Source organism: Castor canadensis, chromosome X, assembly GCF_047511655.1.
Source record: "Castor canadensis chromosome X, mCasCan1.hap1v2, whole genome shotgun sequence".
Lineage (NCBI taxonomy): Eukaryota > Metazoa > Chordata > Mammalia > Rodentia > Castoridae > Castor > Castor canadensis.
Window position 1 is genome coordinate 105,674,049 of NC_133405.1, and position 15,049 is coordinate 105,689,097.

At 36.3% G+C, this 15,049-nt stretch overlaps 1 protein-coding gene across 4 annotated transcripts in view; it reads left to right on the forward strand.

Moving 5' to 3' along the window:
* Med14 (mediator complex subunit 14) overlaps nucleotides 1–14,707 on the forward strand; it is a 77,669-nt gene extending 62,962 nt beyond the window's left edge. For 3 of the 4 annotated variants that reach the window (XM_074062719.1, XM_074062720.1, XM_074062722.1), the window contains 8 exons: nucleotides 1,934–2,065; nucleotides 3,898–4,080; nucleotides 4,955–5,190; nucleotides 6,348–6,527; nucleotides 6,618–6,725; nucleotides 9,294–9,419; nucleotides 9,763–9,955; nucleotides 12,603–14,707. In XM_074062719.1, coding sequence (XP_073918820.1) covers nucleotides 1,934–2,065; nucleotides 3,898–4,080; nucleotides 4,955–5,190; nucleotides 6,348–6,527; nucleotides 6,618–6,725; nucleotides 9,294–9,419; nucleotides 9,763–9,955; nucleotides 12,603–12,676 — 1,232 coding nt within the window. In that variant the 3' untranslated portion in view covers nucleotides 12,677–14,707. The remainder of the gene's footprint in view (nucleotides 1–1,933; nucleotides 2,066–3,897; nucleotides 4,081–4,954; nucleotides 5,191–6,347; nucleotides 6,528–6,617; nucleotides 6,726–9,293; nucleotides 9,420–9,762; nucleotides 9,956–12,602) is intronic. The other variant, XM_074062721.1, reaches the window with a different exon arrangement.
* Nucleotides 14,708–15,049: the final 342 nt, after the last annotated feature.

Below are 15,049 nucleotides of genomic sequence, written 5' to 3' on the forward strand. Positions count from 1 at the left end.
CAGGAGTGTTCTGTGATGAAAGAATAGCTGGGGAGGAGGTAGGCAATAGAGAATTGGAACCCCAGGGGAGTATGTTTCTAGGATACAAGTTGAGATTGTTGTTGCATTGAACAAAGGGAGAATACTAATTTTGAAATAGTAGTGACAGGTATATAGTGCTTACTTTGGATATGCTAACCCCTATGCTGAGCACTATACTCATTTAATCCTCATAGCAAACTTGTGGCATAGGTCCTATTATCCCTATTTTATGAAGAAAGACTGAGGCTTGGAGAAGTTAAGTTACTTGTCAGGTCATACGGATAAATAAGTAAATATAGCACTTAAAGGTTAATTAAGTTGATCAACATACTTATTGAGTATAAGACATTGCTTAGGTATTATAGAATATAAAAATATGAAATCCTACATAGTACAGAGTTTGACACCTGCTGACATTGAAGATAGTGATGGTAATATAGCAAATATTTTAATGTTACATTCATTCATAGTTTCGGTAACCATAGTTCTCCTTTTTGTAATCCTAAGTTATAACTAGTCCTCTGGCTTTAAATACTATCTTTAAGTTTTTGTATCACTATTCTAGATCTTGCCCCAGAACTCTATGCTGGTATTTTCTAGCTATCTAGTCAGCATTTCTGAATAATGTTTAGTAGCTACCTGAAATTCAGCATGGCTGAAACTAAGCTGATGATCCTCCAACCCCCCAGTCCTGTTCTTCCCATAGACACCCCAGTTCAGTAATTGGCAGCCCCTTCATTCCTGTTACCTGGGCCACAGCTGTTAGAGTCATGTTGGACTCCTTTTTCTTTCACACCCACATTTAGTCACTTACCAAATACTGACAGCTATCTTTAGTTTTTACTCTGAATCCAACCACCTTGTGCTACCACAACTTTTGGTCACCCTTGCCCAAACCACTGGTCCTCTCTTACTTGGATTATTGCAGTTGCCGCTAACTGGTTTCTCTTGCCCTGCCACTACTGTTGCTCTATAGTTGTTGTTTTGGTTTTTTTTTGTGTGTGTGATTTGTTTTGTTTGCAGTTCTGGGAATAGAACTTGGGGCCTTGTACATGCTAGGCAAGCACCCTACCACTGAACTACATCCCCAGTGTTACAGTCTAGAGGGATCCTTCTGAGACAAAAGTTAGTTTATGACTGCTGTACTAACCTCCCACTCATTCAAGATAAACCCCGGAAGTCCTTAGAGTGGCCTACAAGTCCCCATGTGACCTGTGACCTACTTCTAAACTCTCTGACTCTATGTTCTCCCACTCCATCTTTACTTTGTTCTGCACACCACTCCCATCATGCATAACTGTGTCCTCCTTTGAGGCCTTTGTACTGACTCTTCTGTTTGCCTGGAGTACCTTACGCCCTTAGATATCCTCTTGCTGTGTCCTGTACTTTCTTCATGCCTGGCTAATGGGTTCCCTTCTTAGAGAGGTCTTCTGTAATTGTTCTATATAAAGATCAGTACCCACCTTTACCACTATACAAAACTGCCCCCTTACCTTGCTGTAGTTTTCTCCATAGCCCTCATCATTACCTAATTTAGGTTTGTTTTTCTCATTTACTAGAATGTAAGAGTGTAGTAATTTTTGTCTCTTTTGTTAACTCCTGCATCCTCAATGCTTAGAGCAGTGCTTGGCATGAAGTTGGCAATCATACCTACTTGTTGAATGAGTGAGGAAGTTAATAAAAAGTATACTGGTTTTGTTTTTAATTAGTCAATATAAGAGTTAGAATTTGGGCTCATGGAATTGAGCTCTTTTTTTTAATAATGAAATATTTTCAGTTTTTCTTTGTGCTTTTATGGGAGCTTTACTACTATCTCTTTCTTTAGTCTCCAGGGAGATTTTTAGCTTGGAGTCCTTGAACAGGACATAATATGTGTCCTGCAAGATCATCTGTAATTATTTTCCTTTATTAGGAAATCTGCATGCTGCCAGCTCCCCCAGTGGGGCTTTGAGAGCCCCATCACCAGCGTCATTTGTTCCAACTCCTCCCCCATCCTCGCATGGAATCTCAATAGGACCAGGGGCCAGTTTTGCTAGTCCACATGGTGAGTCCATACATGGAAATCGGTGTAGCATAAAAGCTTGACATGAAAGTAATTTTTGTTGAATAAAATTTCCTATTGCAAATCAGTGCTTGTTTATTGAGAAATAGCAAAAGTATTGCTTTAACGAAAAGAAAATAGATTTCTCCTAATCACACCACACAGAGGTAATTACCAGTTGGTCTGTCTCTGCTTTGAACTCTCCCTCTCTCTCTCTGTTTTCCTCACTCTACCCCTTGCTCTGCCTTGCCCTTCCTGTCACACACTCCCTGCTGTCTGCCCCTCACATCTCTGATGCTTGCTTACTCTCTACCCCTTGGTTTGTCTGTCCCCTGAGATACCTCCCCTCAAGATGGGCACCTTACCATATGAATTGCTTTGAAACTTGAATTTTTAAAATGTTTAACTCAAATATTCTGTTTTGAATATATTCAAATAATTAAAGAATAGATGAGGTAGTCAATAGAATGTTTCCTTTTTATTCCACAAAATGACCACCTAATTTCCTCTTCCCAGAGGCATTTGTTGTTACTAATTTCTGACATGTTCTTGCAGAGCTATTTTATGCATACACAAGCAAATGTGTGTATCTCCACATGCACAAGCATAGCTACATACTGTACACAGTGTAATATATCATGAATACCATGCCACAGGAGAAAATAAAGAGCCTCCTTAGCTTTTAAGCTGTGTACATCTGTGATTTACTTTTTACTATTAATATTTGTGAGAACATTTGTCAGTAAAAACTCCATATAGTCATACTACACAGCTTCATAATATTTCCTTGTCTGAGTATACTATAATTTAACTGTTCTCCTATATTATACATTTAGAATGTTTCCCTTTTTCACAATTAAAAATGGTGCCATCTGTGCTTACATTCATGATTATTTCCTTAGGTAAGATCCTAAAAGTGGAATTATGGTCTCAGAGGGTTTGAGAAATTCTAATGCTTTCAAAAAACATTACAATTTGTTCACTTAAAAGGCTGAACCAATTTCCTGTAGCATAGAGTAGGGGGGTGTCTGTTGTCCTGCATAATTGTCAACACAGGATATTATGATTTTTTACAGCCTTGGCCATTTTGATAGGTGAAAAAAATGCCATGTTTACTGTCTAATGTGTTTCTCCAGTTAGTGAAGAGGAACCTTTTTTATGTTCATTAGTTTTTAGTGTTTCTTTTTTTGTTCCTGCTAGTTTATAAGTAAAGACTATTTATTTTCTGATACATATGGTAGAAATACCTTCTCAGTTTCTCATTTGATGATAAAGAGATAGAAATAATATATCAAGTATTTGCAGGAAGAATTTTTTTTTTTTTGCAGGGTGAAATTTAAATATCAAATTGTTGAGGAAGTCACTGCTTTCAAAAGTTGATTCTTGGTGCTATTTCTTAGTCAATGTAGCATTTACTAAATAAAGAAAATGGAAAATATTCTTCTCACCTTTCTCTCAATAGGATGAAAATGTAATTTGTCAGGGTTAATTTAAAATTATAATACTTTTGCTCCTAAAGGAGCTTTGCAGTTGTTTGCTTAATATTTTCAAGCATATTGTGACATAGATTGCCATGTAAAACATGTGGAAGCTTGTGTGAAGGAAAATTTTATCCTTTCTTAATCTGTTTATTTTTCTAATTCTTGTATCTGGTTAAAAAGTACATAAACTACACAAAATAGAGATTCAGATATGATATGTTAAGAGACATCAAGATTAGTGAAATACCATCTTGAAAGGAAAAAATCAACCACAGTTTAAGGATTTGAATGCCATCAAATATTTTTGGTTATTAAAATACAGATTTTGAGAACCACCCATTTACTTTTTTTCAGGAACTCTTGACCCTAGTTCCCCATATACTATGGTGTCACCAAGTGGAAGAGCAGGGAACTGGCCAGGGTCTCCTCAAGTGTCCGGCCCCTCACCAGCAACACGTTTGCCTGGAATGTCACCAGCCAACCCATCACTTCATTCTCCAGTTCCAGATGCTTCTCATTCCCCTCGAGCTGGAACAAGTGAGTATGATCAACATTTTTACGTTCTTTTTTAGTGTAGCTAGTAAAGTAACCTATTTTATTCCATTCTCACATTTGCAAGTCATGACGTATGTGTTGAATGGGGATTTCTAAAAACTTAAACTTTTATTATTTAGCAAAGTTGGTTCACATAGTTAATTTGCAGTGGGTACACAATGTTCAGAAAGGGGGCTATCTCCTCCTTAAGTCTCATGAAGTAAGTCCCAATACCTTTGTCATGAGTACTGTTTTAGGTGTCATATTGGACTATAAAAGATACCCTAAGTTAAATGACGAAAGTTATGCAAATTAAAACAAGAGAAGAATATTTGTTAGCTTCTGTTGCATAACTTTTAGTGCTTAAAACAAGAATCGTATATTGGTTCATAATTCTGCAGTTTGGCAGACCCTGCTGAGCTTACTTATATCTCTGGTCAATTACTAGGTTGACTAGGGATTAGTTGGCCTCAGATAGCCTCAGCTGGCATGGCTTCTCTCTGCTCTGTGTGGTCTCATACTTATTCACAGGTTTGTTCACCTGGTGACTAGACAGGGTTTCAGGAGGGCAAGTAGAAATCTAGGCTTACAACTGGCCCAGTGTCACTTCTACCACATTTTGGGCAAAAGCAAGTCACAAGGCCAGACAGGTTCTAGGTGGAGGAAGAAACCCCACCCATTGAAGGAATTCCTGTAGAGTTAAATTGCAAGGGTTCCAAATACAGGTAAGAAAATAATTGTGGCTAATTTTGCTAACAGAGTAATTAATGTAGCACAGATGGATTTAGAATAGCAATGATTTATAATGAAAACAAAATCGGAAACAATGAGATAGTATGTATTTGTAAATGAAGTGACACGTTTTCCTTCCCAAAAGGTTCCCAAACAATGCCAACAAACATGCCTCCACCTCGTAAACTACCTCAGCGCTCTTGGGCGGCATCCATACCTACCATCCTCACTCACAGTGCCTTGAACATTTTACTGCTGCCCTCTCCAACACCAGGCCTCGTGCCCGGCCTGGCAGGTAGTTACCTTTGTTCCCCACTTGAGAGATTCCTTGGATCCGTCATCATGAGACGACACCTTCAAAGAATTATTCAACAAGAAACGGTATGTGTATCTAGTGACCTTCTAAGTGGTCATTATCAAAGGCAGAATGCTGAATTGGATCTTAGCTAACAATCTCTCACCTTCTTAAGCAGCTTGTTAGGATTATGCTTTTCATCCTGCCCTAGCATTAGAAATGACCCCCCACCATTTCTTTCCATTCTTAGGTTAGCATACTTCTGCGTTTTATAGTTTACTGTGCTGTGGCTCCTATGTCCTATAGCTAGCATGAACTGAGAAACAGGTTACCACATTATGCAGAAATAGTACGCATAGTGTCTGGCCTTGCAGAGAATAGCCTATGAGTCACTATTTGCTCTCCGGTGCACCCTGGCAGGCAGGCTGAGTTTGAAGCTGAGCCTCCATTGAAATAAAACTGCTCTGACTACAAGGATAAGAGCTCCTTTTTCAATACATGAACAATTGATCGTATTTTAAAAAACCCTTGCGGAAAAAGATACCTATCCCGTGATGATACCTTTAGGAGATAGTTCATAATCAAGAGCACTGTTACTGAGTCTGGCTGCCTGCGTTTGTAGCCAGGCCATACAACCTGGTAGTAGGTACTTGGGCAGATTTTTCTACCTTTTTTATAATAGTAGATAATATTTTCTAGCTAACTGATAACAATTGTGGGAATTTGAGATAATTTGTGTAAAGTCCTTAACATTCTATATGTGTTATTTATCATTACTGTTATTATCCATATCTGTACATTAATGAAGTGGTCAAAATGGTGAATATCCACTCCAAAGTTGGCACAAAGCCATTTTGAAACCTTTATATTCATGTTGAGAAAAATATATAAACTTAAATTTATTAGTGTATATTAATTATACAAAGTAATGGATTTCATTATGACATATTTTCATACATGTATACAATGTACTTTGATCATATTCTCCCCCCATTACCCTTTCTTGTCCTCCTTCTCAAAAGTAGAAAAGTTTTAACATAAGTTGAATAAATTAGCATTCAAACAGTAACCATCCAGCCTGAGCTCTGTTACTTACAGTCCATGTACCCTTCAAGCTCTTCTGAACTTCATCTTGCTTATCTCTGTCAACTTAGTTTTTTTCATTTTGAAACAGTTTTCTTAGTAACACTTTCATTGTTTCTTTATCTTCCATGCTAACTTGATTCATCTTCTTGTTTTGTAGCTACAACTGATAAACTCCAATGAACCTGGAGTAATCATGTTTAAGACTGATGCACTGAAATGCAGAGTAGCTCTCAGTCCCAAAACCAACCAGACCCTTCAGCTAAAAGTGACGCCTGAAAACGCAGGACAGTGGAAACCTGATGAACTTCAAGTTTTGGAGAAATTCTTTGAAACAAGAGTATGTGTTTAATAATGCATAATTTTAATATAATTTAACAGAGAAGTCAGGGGAGAATGAAGAGTAACTTGGCTTTCTTTAACCCCATAGGTTGCAGGACCACCATTTAAAGCCAATACATTAATAGCTTTCACCAAGCTGTTAGGAGCGCCTACACACATCCTCAGAGACTGTGTGCATATTATGAAGCTAGAGCTGGTAAGTTATGGAGAAACAAACACTTTTCTATCAAGGACTGTTTTAGGGAGATTAGTTAGCGAGAGCAGTATTTATTAGTTTTAACTTATTTATGTACTTCCATTTTTGATTTAAATTCTTAATTTTTAACTTTAATTTGATTTTTTGACCAATTCATACGATTGTATCTTTTTAAATTCAGAACAAGATGATATAGTGAGAAATTCCCCTTCCATCTCTATCCTGTCATCTTCTGTCCAAGCAGAGTTCTCAGTGGTTTGCCTCTCTTTGCAGAGGTTGTCTGTTCATAAAAGCCAATACATCATTCCCTTACACGTCTTCAAAAGTGAAATGATAACATTTACATATCCTATTTTGTACATTTTCCTATTTTTATTATGAAATATATAGAGATATAGAAATTTATGTGTTATGAAAAAATTTTAATCTAACACCCCGCCTTCATTGTTCATAGATTTTGTATTCCCTAAATAGCTGTGAAGACTAAAGTGCCAAATCATAGACAGCAGATGCTGCAGGGGTAGCAGTTGCCTTAGAGCACTAGATATCTGATCTTGCTTTGTTTTGGGCCTTTAGGGAATTTTGTTAGTTTCTGCATAGCTCAGTCTGCATTTACATTTGTTTTCTAGGGCCCATGAACAAATTAGCACAGAGAGGCTTAAAAGTACAGCAGTTTATTCTCTCACAACTCTAGAAACAAGAAGTCCTAAATCAAGGTGTTGGTAGAGCCATGCTCTCTCTGAAGGGTGTAGGGAAGAGTCCATTTCATGCCTGTCTCTTAGCTGCTGATGGTGCCAGCGGTCCTTGGTGTCCCTTCGCTTGTATATGCATCACTCTAATCTGTGCCTCCCTGTATCTCTTTCTCTTCTTAAAATAGACAACCACCATATTATATTTAGGCTCACCTGATGATCTCTTTTTAATTTATATCTTCAAAAACCCTATTTTCAAGTTAGGTCATATTCTACTGGTACTGGGAATTAGGGCTTCGTATCTTTTTTCAGTCACTCCGTTCAACCCATAACACTTCCATCCCAATGTTAGTGTTTGTGGTAGAAGTGATTTCTAGGATATGGACCTGGGCATGTTGCCTGAACTGGAGGAGGCTTAGTTCACTAAGCAAATCTTGAAGATCTTTGGATATCTGTGCATAAAGAATGTCCTTGTGTTTTCCTTTTTAAACAATGCTTAATATTTCTTTATATGAATATATTAAAGTGCCTAAGCACTTGGTGATCATTTTCGTGGATTCTAATATTTTGCTATTATTATAAAAGGGCCACAATAAAGAGCCTTTTTATGGATGTGCCAATTTATCTGCAGGTTCCATTTCTAGAATGAGTTGATGGATCCAAAAATATGTATGCTTGTAGTTTTGATAGATAAATTGTTCTCCAACTGGCCTAGTTACACCAGTTTATATTTCTAGTAGCAATTTAGGATAATAGTACCCGCCTTCTTACATCCTTGTTAAGTTTTATTAATCTTTACATTTTTTAGGTCTTTCTCTTACTGATTTGTAGGTGCTTTCTGTATATTAGAGAAGTTAGCCCCTTCAGATTTGTTTATTTATTTTGCAGGGCTGGTGATTGAACACAGGGCCTTGTACATGCTAGGCAAGTGTTCCACACCAAGCTACTTCCTCATCTCAGTTGTAAATATTTTTTCCTAGTTTACATTTGTACTTTTGGTAGCTCTAGTTATTTCCTACAATCATATAGATGGAATCCAGGTAACAGCTGACTATATTTTTTCAGTCTTACAGTAGTCTTTTCATTTTAATGTTTCTAGTGTTGATTTGAGTAACTCTACTACCTCACTCTTTCTTTTAGTTGATATTATATTATTAGTATTGGGGAAGCAGTGTTCTTTTGTTAATAGTCTCAAGATTTGGCTTCTGATATGATAGGCTGTAGCAGACATTTATGTCAGAAAGAAACCTTTGAGATTTTAAAGGAGTTCTTTTTAAAGGATTGTCTGTAAAAATACCAGTGAATATAATTTAAAATCATAAACACAGTTTGACTAGTTTATGTTTGGGGAAGGAGTTAGAAACAGGACTTAGAAGTCTAAATTGACACCAGTCAAGAAGGTTCTTCATTGTCAGGTGTTAGTCCTTCAATAGGAAGCATGTGACACTGAATATCACTGAACATTTTTGAGCTTGATTAGAACCATACCCAGATATATGACTGACAGTAGTATAAGGATAGACTGGGAGAGGCAACCACTGGAAAGGTTATGAGATTCTGGGACCATGGGAAAGGTAATAGAGCCCTGAATTTAGATAAGAGGGACTAAGTATCAGAGACACTGTAGAAACTGAACTGTAGGCCTTTGGACTTCATGAAGTGGCAAGGAAGGGAAGGGGAACATACTAAAAAAATTCAGAGTTGACTTTTCACTTTGTTATTTCATGTATATATTTCTTTTGAAAAAAAATATAGGTTATCAATTTCATATTCTGTGAATAATTGGATATAAAATTAAATTCTGACTTTTCAGACTCCTGTATTAGAATATGATTTTAAATTGACTTTGTTATGATTTTTTATTTTTCCAAAACAGTTCCCTGACCAGGCAACACAGCTAAAATGGAATGTCCAGTTTTGCCTGACCATCCCTCCCAGTGCACCACCAATTGCACCTCCTGGGACTCCTGCTGTAGTGCTAAAATCCAAAATGCTGTTTTTTGTAAGTACCACCCAACATCTGTTTGTGCAGAGCTTCTGAGAAAAAAAGCCATGTAGGGTAATAGAAGAGCTTTGGCTAACTGGATAAATTATCCATTGCTGCCAAATACAGGCCCAAATTCCTTAATTGTCAGTTTAGACTTCATGGGGTCTTGGTTATGTTAGTATTAATACAAATTTATTGACCTAGGTAATTGTGTGACTAACCATAATATTCAGTTGTGACTTTCCTTGTCATATTTAATTTTCTTTTGATTGCTATGTCTTAATATGAAAGTATAGTAAATGACAAATTTAGACAAATACTTTATTTTGTTTTTTTTATTCTCTTTGTGTGTCTACAGCTTCAACTAACTCAGAAAACACCAGTCCCTCCCCAAGAACCAGTTAGTATTATAGTTCCAATCATTTATGACATGGCTTCAGGTACAACCCAGCAGGCAGACATTCCCAGACAGCAGAACTCTTCTGTTGCTGCTCCCATGATGGTCAGCAACATTCTGAAGAGGTTTGCAGAGATGAATCCACCACGACAAGGTACATGACCAGTAGACGGTATTTTATTGCATATATGTCATAAAAGTTCTTTTGAGAGACACTCCTCTCTCTCCTCTTCTCCCTCCTTAGCCACTCCACTTCCCCAATCCCAGTAATAGAAGCTCGTTGCTGTGGCCCTCTTAATGTCTGCCTGTCGCTTTCTTCCTTTCTCACGGTTTTTCATTTTTTGTCCATTTCTCTGCTGCCTGGACTTTATTTTCTGTTAGTGATTTACTATTGGGACTGACTCAGTTGCTAATGCCAGAAGCTTGTATTTATAGCACACATTGCCACAAAAGTTCTAGGTTAGGATGATAGAATTTTCCATGGCTGTGAATTCCTGCCCTGCCATCAATACCTGCCACTCTGTACATCACAAAGTCGAAATGCATGTTGGTTTCTCATATTTCATGGTTCAATCATGAATAGAATACTATCATTAAAAGTTCTGTATCTTCTATCTAAATGTTTTGTGAAGAATAAAAGCTGATACAAATGGCACCACTGCTTTTTGGGCTTCTTATATAAATATCAGGCGGGTGCAAGTGAACCTTTTCACCAAGTGCACAACGAAGCTCTCAAACTCAACATACCTGAGGAAACCAGAATGTTTCTAGAAAGATAAAGTCCCTTCAATACTGGAGTAGCCTACACTTAACATGTAACTCCTAGCAGTGCTAAATTTGGGGTTACAAAACAGCTTGGCAAAGAGAACTTTTCTACTATTTTACTCATTTCTAATATTAAGAAAATTTAAGTTTTACTTATTTCTAATATTATGAATTCCTCTTTATTTTTCTGTTTAGAATAGCTTGACAACAGAATTCTGGTAAATGAGGGAAAGTTGTTCTCTGAAACATTTTTAGGTACCACAGTATCATAGTTCTAGGAATCATGAAAGAAATGATATTTTTAGCTGTTTGCTTCCCCATACAGTATCTAGGTGAGTTCTCAGTTTATAAGGAATACACTGGGCAGTAGAGAAGAATATGCTTGTTTTGTTATAATACTTCTACTTCTTACAACTTTATGCTTTCATCCTTTGACTTCTCTCCTCTTTCAGCTGAAACTAGGTCCTCAAGAACCAAACTTTAAAGCTATCAGAATTCTTAAGGTAGCAGAAAATAGAACTTTGATAATCAACAACCACTCCTTCACAAATAGATGACTATCATTATCTTACGTGTTTTTATGTATTATGTCTTGTGGAATTTAAAATTAAAAGGAAAATGTTTTGATTCTATTGGGATCAGCAAATTTTTCTACCTATCAATGAAAGTTATTAAAAAGTGTGTGTGTGCGTGTGTGTGTCACGCACACACACATCTTTTATTTAAGAAATTGGTGAGATATTTTGGAAGTTTTTTCTTTTTTTCTCCCCCTTTGGCTGGACAAACCTTTGGATTTCCTTTTCGTTTGTGCCTTAATTTTCCAGTGGTTGGAGAGAAGGTTGGCAGTGACTTGCACAATGTCACTGCACATCCTGCCTTTTACCAGAAGGCCGTGATTCACATGAGGTCTTCAGTTCTCTCACTTACTGCCACTGTAATGTCAGACTATGCTCTAGTGGAAGGGATCCAGCTTTTGGGTTACAATATTTAAATATCTGCAGTATTTACAAGAAGTGATAGACAAAGGGGAAACTGAGAGGGTGAGTCATCAGTCTTCTCAATAAATTTTATTTTTGAATTGTTGATATGCTGTACTTTAGCCTCCCTGCCCTCCTCCCATACCCATCACTTCTCCCATGGTGAAGTGCTTTGAAGGAAAAAATCACAGTCCTGTGTGTTGGCACATGCTTGTAATCCCACCACTCGGGAAGCTAAGGTAGGAGGATCTTGAGTTCAAGGCCAGTCTGGACTATATAGCAAGACTCTGTCTCAAAATAAAATAAAGCAATAAATAAATCACTTAATTGTTGTATTTAATTGATTTTCATTTTAATCTTGAGCTGCAGAAGTTGACTGTTTCCTTGAAATTTGGAAGAAATCTCCAATAGGTGTCAAACCTGTACTGTCCAATGTAACTGTCAGTAGCCAGATGTGGCTACTTAACTTAAAATGAAATAAAATTTAGTTTTTAAATTAAACTTAAATTCAGTATCAGTCAGACTAGCTGCATTACAAATGCTTGGTAGCCACTGAACACATATACAGCATTTCCATCATTACAGAAAGTTCTTCCAGACAGTGCTGTAGGAGACATTTTTATCTGGCCTTTAATGCAACATTGGAGGGATACCACCAAAATTGTAACTAATAACACGTAAATATAAATTAAATCTTTTCATTAGATTAAAAAACGCATAAGCAGTCAGTAGCCCTAAACTTTAAACCCCAACTTTAAAGGCTTATCCAGTGCAACATTGTTTCTATACAACCTTAGGCCTGTCTTCCTATATCCAAATGTAGCTGGGACTTGCCCAAAATATCCTCCTGAGTAAAAACACAAAATCTAAACCAAATATACTCTTAGGTATCACACCACAGTTGAATCTCCTAGTAGCTACACAGTTAAAACTTAGTCTTTTATTTTGATCTTTAAAGTTCTTACTAATTTTAGATTTAATTTCCCCTTCCCCCACCGGTGTGTTAACATCATCTTTCCTGTATTGCGAATAGCTAATGACCATTTTTCTCTGTTGCAGGTGAATGCACAATATTTGCAGCTGTTCGTGATTTAATGGCTAATCTTACACTGCCCCCTGGTGGGCGTCCATAGACACTATTGTTTTTAAACCAGGAAGGCTGACAAATGAGACAAAACAACAAAAAAAAGTCTGAATTCAGCCTTCAATTTAAAAAAAGAAAAAGGACATTTTTTTTGACTTTAAGAGCTAAATATTCTAAACTGGCAGAATCTTTCAGGGTGCACTTCTTTCATCAAAAAGACCATCAATCTTTTGTATAGTGAACTTGTATAGTGTGTTTAAATGGGACACGTTTCAAACTAGGTAATACATCAGTGTCCGCTTGCCAGTTATAGATTTAATATTCTGTTTTATACTATAAAGTTATGAAAATGCCAAACTTGTTTATTTAATTGTTTTCTTATGTTTTGGGTGTAATAGTCCTTTTTTGATTTTTGTTTTGTTTTTTAAGGCAGGTCTGTCATTTTTGAATACTGTAAAACTGTGACAAACTTTATATTGAAGCTGTATTTTAATATGACTGCTTTGAATCCTTACATGAAAATGTTCTGGGAGTTGTTATAAACACATCCCAAGGAAGCAATATTTAATAAAACTAGGTTAAAAAAGTGACACTCACTTGTGTGTGTATAAGCTCTCTAGACTTCTTAGGGCCTCCCTTTATCTTTAACCTGGTGGGGCCAGTAATTTTCTAATAATATATGTCTGAAATTTGACCAAAAACATCTTTGTTTAAAGGTTAAGTTTTTTTCTTCAGACATTCCTAACTTGAGAGGTGGTAACATTTAGCACCTCAGTTGCCTTTCAATGTAGGATTTGGGTAAAAAAAAAAAGAATCATGTTTTTGAGAAAAGACAGTAATTTATACTGATCAAGGATTTCAAATAATGCAGTCATTCTCATCTGTTGAGGATATGGAAACTTTTCTGTTAGGCAAATTTCATTTACAAGATACTTCTGCATATAGCATTAACTAGGAAACAAAAAACTTTAGTGCTCACCCTTGCATGAAGTTCTGTGATTTTTCTTTATCTTACTTCTTGCCTTCCCCACCAAAATTGGGGTCGTTCCAGACAGTCTCAATTTAACTCGTAGTCAACAAAATGATAGAATTTTTTACTTGAAAGAAACCTGGTCCAATCATTTTTAAGAGTCCTGAAGACTCAAGGCCTGTCCAGAGTCCAATGGAGTTTCTGGTACTGACACTTCTCAGCAGGGTTTCTTTTTGGAACACTATACTATATCTCCCAGTCGGTCAAGGACTTTTTTAAGCTTCAAAGAACATGATCTAAAGCAAAGGTCTTCTGGTGACTTGTTGTTATTTGGAAAAAAATTTTTAAATGATAATACCATGCTAAATTATCTAGTCATTGTAATACTGGTTCTCCATTAAATTTTAGATGCCTTGTCTATTTCTACTTTAAGATGATTTAATTGAACTTCTATAACTCTAATACCAAAATTCTAGTTTCAAGCATCTCACTGCAACTGTGTCATATCTGTTCTCAACTTTGCTTGATTCTCCTATTTCTGGTCAGAGTTGAGACCTTCTTTGTCTTCTGTGTCTTATTTTCTGCCTTTGTCTCCTGCTTCTCACCCAACTCTGCCACTATTCCAGAGTAGGTGACTAAACTTTTATCTTTCCTTTAACTTACCTTTTTATCTTTCTATTTTCTGTTTCTCCTCACATTGGTTTGGCAATCTAACATACCTTTATCGGGGATCAGCCCTTTTCTGTTTGGAGCTGAATCCCTTTCTTTCATGTAGAAATCTACATGTATATATAAGAAATGTATTTTTATCTGCAGGATGATATTGTGTCAAATTTTATTAATAGAGTTAACTTTTCAGGTATTTTCCCTTTTTAAGTGTGATTTTGAAATGTTTAATTGCATTTTTATACATGATGCATTCAATGGACATTTTCCTAATTATTACTCACCTTTGGATGCATTGTGCAAATCAAAAGATAGGAATCAGTGAATAGAATTTGCTTTTGATGCTTATTAAGAGTAAATCCATGAATTTGAATTTTGATATCATGCTTGATACTTGGAATTGATATATACTTTATTAAAGCTTGAAAACATTTAGCAATGGAATCGAAGTTTCATCACAAACCATGTCTTTTGCCTCTTTTGTTACTCAGGTTCGATCAGAGGGACTGGATACCTATAGCAATTTTTCCCTAGTAGACGGTTTGGGACTTAATTTTAAGGTACTTTCCATGTAATTTTAGTATTTACAGTAATAAATAAAAATTTACATGAGTTTCAGAGAACTACCAACTCTCTAGTTAATTTTGGTGACAACCTTTTGTATTGTAGTCTGGTTTAGTATTAGCTTAAACTTGAAAGAAGTAATTGGTCCTGATCTGCCATCTTCCTTTTAACATCAGTTGAAATGCTGTTTCAAAAATATATGGAAGTACTTTTAGAATTTGG